We start from the raw sequence: 10,540 nt of genomic DNA, 5'->3' as shown, positions 1-10,540 counted from the left end.
CATCTCGAGAGCTTTCCAAAACGCTATAATAAAATATTTTTTCGTTAAGAACTTTTCGAATAATAACACTTGAAATTTCTAGCACTTTGACATAGAATACAAAATATCTTGTAAAATATTCATCTTTCGATTATCTTGCCTTAATGCTTTTTTGCACAGAATAATGAGACAAATTAATTGGCTTAAAAAAACAAAAAATTTTTTACATAATAAATATAAAAAAATTTTGTGTACTATTTTTAAGCCAATTAATTTGTCTCATTATTCTGTGCAAAAAAGCATTCAGGCAAGATAACCGAAAGATGAATATTTTACGAGATATTTTGTATTCTATGTCAAAGTGCTGGAAATTTCAAGTGTTATTACTCGAAAAGTTCTTAACGAAAAAATATTTCATTATAGTGTTTTGGAAAGCTCTCGAGATAAGCTATAAGAATATGTAATAATATATGGGGTGTTCCATTTAAAAAATTCAAGGTGACTTTTACTTCACCTTAACGACGGCAGCCAGGGTCAAATTGATGAGACTATTGAATAGACCTTTTTAAATTCTACAACTTTTATTTGAAACATTTTTCTGTAAAACTTATATTTTTTTAGATTTTTCGGGGTTTCTATACTTTTTCCTCACCCTGTATAATGAACTAGTCAATGAACATGTGTTAATTTTTGCATATCGTCGTATAATATTAGATAATTTTATTATCGAAGTAATTATTATGATATATTTAATTCTCTTATGACACAGTGACTGAATCGGATACAATATTATTTATTACATATCCCAATAGTTAATAATTAAATATAGATAATTTATGGAAACTGAAACGGGAGGGGGGATTATAGAAAAGTTTTAATTTAATTATACTTTTTTACGATCAAATTTTATTCGCAGGCACTTCTGCACTGTTAAAAAAATTTAACTTTATCATGTCGTTCTAAAATATAATTACTCGATATTAAATCAGTATAACTTACAATATTTAATAAACATGTTATTAGTTGGTGATCTTATGTCAAAAGATATATTACTATATTGAATAGTAATATGATGAATATAAATATAAAATTGTAAATTTTCAGAGAAGATATAGAAAAGGAACATATAGATCTGCGTTTGTTCACAACGGCAGCTGGTCTAGCTACGATATTGATAAAGATCTTTCAATTACGGCCGGTGTGGGCTGATCGGGTGCCCACCTTCGTCGCGAAAGATAAGTCCAACATCAAAGCTCGTCTGCTTACTGGTAAAACTCGCAAGATGACTATCAGAGGACACCACTTTGTAGCACATCAGTACTTCACGATAACTTATTGTAATCACTGTCAACTTATCATTGGTGGCATCGGTCCTCAAGGATACTTGTGTAGTGGTATGTAAAATATATATGATATGTATATATATCTTTTTGCTCAGTATTTTGCTTAGGAAAATATATATTCTTTAAGAAGAATCTTTCATTTCCCGTACAAGTTGTTTCGAAAACATAATTTCCAAAAATTTAAATTTCATCTATGCGTCAGAATTAAGAAAAAAAGGTTCGAATAAATACTGGCCTATATAAACATTTTTGTTTCTAAAAAATTTTAACTAATTTCTATTGATAAATGTGATTAAAATATGTAATTAAAATATATAATTATAAAAAAATGGAATAATAGAACGAACAAGTGCATGGTTAGTTAAATAATGCAAATATATAGGGTGTCTGACTCGTACCGTACCAGAGCTAATATGTAGCTAGAATAGGTCGGGATGAGTATGGAATCGGTGTCTTTTTTTAAACAACCACTTGAAATTTCGAGTTATTAAATAAAATAGATTGGCTAATCAGAGCGTGCGACGCGGCAGGCGGGAAATACGGCTCGCCGCGGTCGGCGAAGAAAATGGACAATTGCTCGGAAAGGAGACGGATATATGATATTCCATCTCTTTCTTTCGCGCACACGTTATTCTTTTCATAGTGACCGTCACGAAGATTATGGCTCACTTCTCTGGTTTATAAGATAGACCCATGAGTAATCATTTTCTTCGTCTGCCGCGGCGAGCCGTATGTCCCGCCTGCCGCGTCGCACGCTCTGATTAGCCCATCTATTTTATTTAATAACTCGAAATTTTACTGCTCAATATATGTACAGGGTGTGCAAAAAGTTCCGGTTCAACGAAATATCTCGAGAAATATAGTTGTAGAAAAAAAATGTTTCAGACGAAAGTTATAGGGTTTAAAAATATCTATTTACTTTTTTATCCGTTTAACCTTCGGTTACGTTGACAAGTTCAGGCGAAGGTTACTTTGAATTTTTTAATTAGGATCCCTCCCAGCAAACACAATATTACATGTAACGTACATGTTAGTTGTAATTTCCTACTCAACAATATAACTGTTACATAACACGCATGTTATATAACAGTTATATTATTGAGTAGGAAATTACAACTAACATGTACGTTACATGTAACATTGTGTTTGTTGGGCTTATTTTAACGGATAAGGGATAAAAAGAGTAAATAGATATTTCTAAGCCCTACAACTTTTATCTCAAACATTTTTTTTATACAACTATATTCTCGAGGTATTTCGCCAAGCCGGAACTTCCTGCACACCCTGTACAAATATTGAGTACTTTCAGATAGTTGACTCGAGATTTTGCGATTTAAAATAACAAGAAAAAAATTACGCAAGAATAAACGTAAAAAAACATAGGTTATAATACCTTAAAGGTGATACTTAACTTTATTATCTTATAACTATATCTTATGAGTGATATAGACAACTATAGTTACGTTGTAATAACAATAATAATATATAATAATAATAAATGTATTGTTAACGTATATCATAGAAGGATTCCATTTGAGTTGGAATAAGAAGGAGAAGAAAGTAGACGTATAACCTCCGTATTATACAAATAATTCCGTGTATTAATCTACATGAAAAAATCAAGCAACACGGTAGTGTCGCAATGCTAGATATACAAAAAGAATGAAAACATAATAACAGATGCGAATATATGTCTACGTTCATAGCATGAAATTTTACGATGCTACTAGCTTTTACTAGAGTTTTCTCGTCAATCATATTTTTAATTACAATATTTTAAGAACAAAAATTATAATTGAAAATCTAATGATATTTCTGACATTAACTTTAATATAAGATTTCGATTGCGACCAATTTGATAAAAATTGTTTTAGTTAACTCTAAGATCTCGATTCTATTAAGCCAAAACGCTACTTTTAATCAATTACTCAGTTTCATTTTTAGTCCATTAATCGTTTAAATTTTTTGTACAGTTGTGGACAAAAAAGATTGATGAGTGTTTTGTGTGAGTTTTGGAATATATCCTTTTAGTTCAACGGAAGAATTCTCCCGTTAAACAAACAGAATACATTCCAAAAGTCACACTAAACGTCGTCAACTTTTTTGTTCCCGACCGTACATCGTTTCCTTCAACTGTTTAAGGGGGGTTTCTACTTTGTTGGTCAGGAAAAATGGGTAATTTTTTAGAATTTATAAAAAAGGAACTATTAAAGATAAAATTCTAAAGATAAAATTTGGAATATATTTAAATTTATCTTAATTAAACATAAAAAAAATCGCTACGAAAATTTAAGTAATAGACAAGCTGGGCGGAGTGTGCGGCGGAACGAGATGGCCAGCTGGTGGAAGTTCTTAGAGGCTGAAAAATGACCTGAAAAAAAAAAACAATTTTTTTTATAATCTATATAGGTTTGTGCTTCATATAGGTTAAAATAAAAAAATTACAAAAATTTTTGAGTGAGCTGTAATCATTCAAACAAAAAATGTGTTATTTTTATGAAAAATTGTTGCAGTTATTTATTCATTAACAAAAAATTTTCTCTTTATTCTAGTCTACTTTAAAGAGGCGGTATTTACGAACATTTTAAGACCAAAATCATATCGATCGCATGATTTGGGACTTGTACAGAACTTCCACCAACTTCAAAAACGTTTCGAAAAAAAACGCGTTTAAAGTTTAAGTAGTACTTACAGCTAGTCGGCGATCCCAGGACCGTATAGTACTCCTTCTTCCTCTTCATATAGCTCGTTTTTTGTTGCAATCTTCAATCGACGGGCAGATCGGGCTTCTTTTGAAGCTTGTAGAACACGTTTGTCAGCGTTTCTTATCCGTTTATTGTCTTGTCTGGTAGCCATTATTGACGCGTTTATTCCAATCTTAATTCCCATGGCTTCCATTATTCGAAGCACAGAATTAAAACCTTCATTGAAAATGCATGCTGTCAAAAATGATGCAATTTCAATAGTTTTTATTGTGCAGAATATGTGTTTCGGTGCGAAACTCCAAATCAAAGAATTGAGACACTCGTTGTTGTTTTGAATGTAGCCACCTAAACATCGTTTTAATAAATCATCCGACGATAAGTTCTCATAAATAGATCGAATGACTTCTTGGACCTGTGACGTAAGTAGAGCTAGATGTTTATATTCAGACAAAACGTTATTAGCTTCGGTTTGTTTCTATTTACACCATGATGATTCATCGGGCGGACACTTATCGTGTTGTAGATTCTCATCCGTCGAGCACTTGTGATAAAAAGTAGTCCATATTGCATCTTTCATAGCATCGACAGAATCAGAATTACGGACCGCCAAACCGTAGTATATCGATAAGTAATTTATTAAGGCATCGGTTAATTTTCCAGGACCCTTATCACTAAGTCCTTTATTGTTTTTCTTAGTCGAGAACCAATATGTTTTTTTATATGTCCAACGCACTCTTTTTTTGTAATTAGAAGTTCATCTCCATACGGCTTACTGTCTAAGAGCGCCTTGAATGTTTTTGTGTTATCATCACCGATATAATTAATATATTTGACTTCATGAAATGTCTCGCAAACATTTCGATTACACCATCCACTTCCATTTTGCCGGCGTTTCCAGTGTGATTACTTACGCAATGTTCTTCATGCTTTTCATATCACTTCAAATTCCTCATCGTTTTTCTCTTGCTAACAGTTGCAAACCTGACAAAATGTAGACTTGACGATCAAAACCATAACTTTATCTGAATACTTTCCAATTAACGTGATAACTCCAAACAATGACGAATAGCCTCTCTTACTCCATGTTCCATCGCCCGAGACAGTTAAGTGCAAAGGTTCATTTCCTGCTTTAGTATTTTTTTCCTTCTCTTCTGATGCTGCCTTTAGTATGACAATATCAAAAATTGCTTTACTGGTAGTCCAGATGTTTTTAAGGCATGCATAATATACATTGGTCGCTAGTCCTTGACCTAAGTCCATCAAACCACAAAAAGTATTGATGCCTTATAATCCAACTCCAATGAGATGCATTGCAAAAACTATTCGTCGATTTATTTCAAACGATTTATTGTTTATTTTGGGACAAGAATCAATTTCAGTTGAGTCACAATCGCAATCAACAACAATTTTAAATCTCAAACCTTGTTCTCCTCTCACATAAAAATTTAAATCACTGTCACATTTTTTACACTTCAGTAAAGTTTTCAGTATGTTAAAAACAAACAGGAAGTGTATAATTCGATATCCATGCACGGCATCGATTGTGATTTCAAAATCGTCTTTATTCTTCAGTTTTTTGCGGAAGTACTAGCGAACGACACTTCTGTTTCATTTGTATGTCGATTTCCATAAAATTTTCTTCTCTTGCATTTATGTCCAGGCCGCACATTACTTGCTTTATTTCCTTTCGTATTAACGAACATGATACAAAATCGAAAAAATAATTGTAAATAATCGAAAACTTGAAGATCGTCCTTCCACTTCAACGTTTCGAAGTATATTGAAGTAAAAATGGAGAAAATGACCTGGCTAACATCCTAACGGTAACCACGTAGAAATATAACAAAAGAATAATAAAGCAGCTGCAAAGACCCAAAAGAGTGCGATACGCATATAAGCCGCAGCGCTCCGCCCTAGCGCTCCGCAAGGCTACCTGACTTTTCAACAGGCTGTAACCCGATCAATTTTTCGAATTTTGACTTTAAATTTTTACCACATATTTTTAAAAGTATAATCTTTAAGAATATGTAAAAAAAAAAATCGATTTTTTTGACTCAACAAGGTAGAAACCCGCTTTAAGATGTTTTTTATTCTTGAAAAAATAGGCAACATTTAAGATTCAAGATTTCTCTATTGAATTGATGAACTTTCCACATATCTTTAATACGTATATATCGAGGTCATACGAATTTAGGTCTCAGATTTTACGAAAAACAGAAAATAAATAAAATGGTATATTAGTGCAAAGTAAAAGTTACATTTTTCTCGTCGAAAGGAGTAATAACCAAATACATATATGTGTAAGTATTTATTACATAAGTAATTGTGTTATAAATATATTGTGTGATATTATAATATTCAGATATTTTAAATAAGAAAAAAACATTTTTTTTTTAATCAATTATGTCTTATGTCAGTGTCTTATGTCAATTTGTTGTTTTCTATATCTATAGTTGGGACATCATCCCTAGTAGCATATATTGGTTTCACATACGTTTTCTAGACATATATACCATTTCATAACCGCTTGTAAAATGTTTCCCACACGTTTCTAAACGGTATATACTAACCGAGACGTTTTCATGTAATATACCGTAATTCATCATATTTTATTAATATTAATAATTGAACGCTGAAATATCGAAATATCAAATTGAGAAAAACTTAACATCGACGATCAAAAACTCGACGTGTTCCAATGAATACATCATTTTTCAATATAAATGTTTATAATGTAGTAATATTTTATGTACATTATACATCATATAATTATGTACATTATTGAAAATATATTCACTATAGAGAAATCTATATTGATGTTTTGTGAATTCAAGGCTGTGTCGCCGTATATAGGAATAACTTTTCTATATGAATGTATTTGTTACCACAAATTAAAACCTTAGTGAAAATATATGTTGCTTGTTGTTGGTAAAATCAATGTTAATCGTTTGTAGATTCAAGATTATGTTTCGCCATATATAAAATTTAATTTTCTCTATGTGTGAATATAAGAACTCCTATATGTGTGTTTGTCTATACATAAAGTCTTATATTTTTTTTTTATATAAGCCAGATAACATGTATATCTAAAAGATATCGAAAAGATATCTAAAAGACGTCTTAAAATGTTTCTTCTGTATGCTACTCTTCTCATCCATCATATTATATATAAGTTTCACCAAATCGTATTATATATAAATTGTGTGTGTGTGTGTGTATTTCAATATATTTATTAGAGCACGCCGAGTTGATCCTCGATGTTAAGTTTTTCTCAATTTGATCACAATTACTTGTAAATACTTAACAAATAAATATTTAATAAATACTTAACATATACGTACTTGGTTAATTAAATTGATCTCACTTCTTTTTTTAATTAAATTAATTTAAAACATCTTGTTTAAGTTAACATGTACTTTGCGTTTTGTAGTTTATGTATTGATAATTTCTGTTTTGGTCTTTTTTGTTTGGTATTTTTTATATTGATATTTTTTATTTGGTTTTTTTTCTTTGATATGTATTCGGCGTCTTTTTTTCTTTAAAAATTGTTTATTACGATCTCACTGCTTTTTGTGTAGATTATTTAGGTACAAACCTTTTACATTATTTTTACAGCAAAGAAAATGTATGTACCTTTGGAATTTCGTGGCTAACTGCATTTTTTTATTGTGGAATCATTAATTGAAATCCATTTTGTGTGCTTATTACACACAACGTTTATACAGGGTAATCGAAAAGTATCGGACTCCCCTAATATCTTCAGTTAGAATACATTTTGGAGAAAATGTCCAATAACAAAGTTGTATGGTTTCAAGCGGGGAGTAAGATGATGACCTTGACTTTGACCTTGACCATGTCCTTCAAGGTCATTTCAAGGTCAACCTTATTTTTTTAAATGGAACCCTCTACATTTTATTGCATATTCTTGTAGCTTATCTCGAGAGCTTTCCAAAACGCTAGAATAAAATATTTTTTCATTAAGTACTTTTTGAATTATAAAGGTTTGAAGTTAACAATTTTTTGACACAAAATGAAAAAAAATCTTGTAAAATATTATTTAGTTTTCAGTAATCATAACCTTAATACTGTTGTGCGCGGAATAATGAGACCAATTAATTGGTTTAAAGAAAATACATTAATTGAAAAGGATCCCCCTAATATTTTCAGTAAGAATGCATTTTGGAAAAATGTCTAATAGCAAAGTTGTACGGCTTCAAACGGTGATGCTAGTAGGCTACGGCGGAATACTGCCCGAAAGTGATCGTGAGAAGCTGCTCGAACGCATGATGTCCGAAGGCGTTAGCGGGAATCTGCCCGAAAGCGTTGGCGGGGCCGATCTTTATTCTCTCACTCTCGCAGGCACCAATGTACGAGCTCTTGAGCAAACAATACGGATGACTGATTTTAATCTTTGATGCAATGCTGTCTTCTTCTTAGCGAGCAGCAGTCACCTCGTGGACGAAAACAAACAGCCCCAAAAATTTAAAATTTAAAAAAGTACTTAATGAAAAAATGTTTTATTCTAGCGTTTTGGAAAGCTTTCGAGATAAGCTATAAGAATATGCAATAAAATGTAGGGGGTTCCATTAAAAAAAATAAGGTTGACCTTGAAATGACCTTGAAGGACATGGTCAAGGTCAAAGTCAAGGTCATCATCTTACTCCCCGCTTGAAACCATACAACTTTGCTATTGAACATTTTCTCCAAAATGCATTCTAACTGAAGATATTAGGGGGGTCCGATACTTTTCGATGACCCTGTATAATGTCTATTAGTTATACCATTGTGGAAAATTACACTAATAATTTTATATATCTCTGTGTCTATATGTATCTTTGACGTAGATACATCTTTAATTTTTAAATTTGTGATTTTAAGCGTTTTGTTATATTAGCAGTTTTAATTTTAATTTTAAAATAAAAATATTTTAATTTTAAAATAAAAATATTTTTTGTTATTATTATCTCTTTTTTTCAATTATACTAAATTTTTACCATAAGGAATACATACTTTCTCTTTATTTTTTCAACTTTTAAAATTGTATTCTATTAATTCTTGTAAAGTATATGATTTTTTCAACTTTTCTGAAGTAATAGAATATGATTTGACTGGATTTCTATATTTGTAGCACATTTTACTATAAAATTTCCTCCATATAATGATGTATATTTTCCTTTAATGTGAACTTACAGACTGCGTTTCAATATCCAATACTATCAATAGTGAAACTCTATATGTGTATGTGACACAAACTATAGATCTTGAGTACTGGTAGTGAATATCGGAACGTAGTTGTAATCATCATTGAATTTTATTAAATTTATCAATGAAATTATTTTATTTTATTTATGCGTTTACATTAGACGAAAAGATCATTTTAATCGATCGATAAAAGATCGATTTAATATTTATTGCGCACAGAATATACGTCCACTCTGATTGGTGCAGTCTATACAGAAATCTTTATAATATTTCATCTACGAAAATCTTTCCTTTCTCACTAATTAATTGCAAATTTAGATTACACGTTTGCCATGCGAATCGCGGACATCACAAGCGCAAATTGATATAAAACTATAAGAAAATATACGTAAAATTATAAATGTGGCTTGAAACGTATATCTAATGGTCGATCATGAATCTTTTCTCCTAATCTAGTGTAAATTTATGAGTCAATGACAATCATTATAGATACATGCTGCTTATTGCAGTCTATATATATTACAAATGCAATCTGACGGACAAACACGCATCGCTTATGTGCGTGTGTATACATGTGATCTGAAACTGAATCGCTTGGCGATGCAAATGCGACTTGATGGACAAACTCATTCGCTTATGTACGTGCGTACGTGTATCTGAAAAAATCTGAGAATCTGCGCGAAAATAAAAAGGATTTTTCGCGGGTAGGATTTCGAGATATCCGTATTGCCTGCACCAATCTTAATCAAACTTTGTGCAAATTACGCGCGCGCTAAACATTATACCAGAAAACTTTCATCAGATTTTCGATTATAGTTTTCATGTTTGAAATATTTGACTCGGAAGACCAATCGATCCAGAAATTCCAAATAAGTTTACATAGTCGCGTTATTTTGTTCCATACATACTCGGCATTGCGCCGTGCCCACGGCGCTTGATCTTTCACATCACAAAAAATAATAAGTTCTAAATTCAGAAAATCTAAAATACATGCTCTCAATATAAATGTACTGAAGATATGTAGGAAGTTTGGAGTCAATTAGTTCAATCGTCTTTGAAAAATATACATCGATTATACATCAATTGTGAAAACATGGTTTCGAGAGAAAAGTATTTAAAGTTTTTGATACATTTTCGAACAACCATTATATCTTTAATACTTATTTGAACTTATAAATGTACAAAGTTACAAATTAATATATTGCCGAGGTTTTTTCAGAAATATGTTCTTTGCAGAACAAGTGTAATAAGATTTAATTTGACTTATCTAAAAAGTTGTGTAATGTAATATATATATATATATATATATAT

At 31.0% G+C, this 10,540-nt stretch overlaps 1 protein-coding gene across 12 annotated transcripts in view; it reads left to right on the top strand.

Moving 5' to 3' along the window:
* Nucleotides 1-10,540, top strand: part of LOC116846699 (rho guanine nucleotide exchange factor 11) — a 660,614-nt gene that overhangs the window by 279,821 nt on the left and 370,253 nt on the right. For all 12 annotated transcript variants that reach the window (XM_032820895.1, XM_032820894.1, XM_032820888.1 and 9 more), the window contains one exon: nucleotides 1,084-1,373. In XM_032820895.1, coding sequence (XP_032676786.1) covers nucleotides 1,084-1,373 — 290 coding nt within the window. The remainder of the gene's footprint in view (nucleotides 1-1,083; nucleotides 1,374-10,540) is intronic.

This window comes from Odontomachus brunneus, unplaced genomic scaffold (genome assembly GCF_010583005.1).
Source record: "Odontomachus brunneus isolate Ranch 3 - 2012 unplaced genomic scaffold, Obru_v1 Obru_scaffold_067, whole genome shotgun sequence".
In the NCBI taxonomy this organism is placed as follows: Eukaryota; Metazoa; Arthropoda; class Insecta; order Hymenoptera; family Formicidae; genus Odontomachus; species Odontomachus brunneus.
This window is presented reverse-complemented; position numbering and strand designations above follow the sequence as displayed.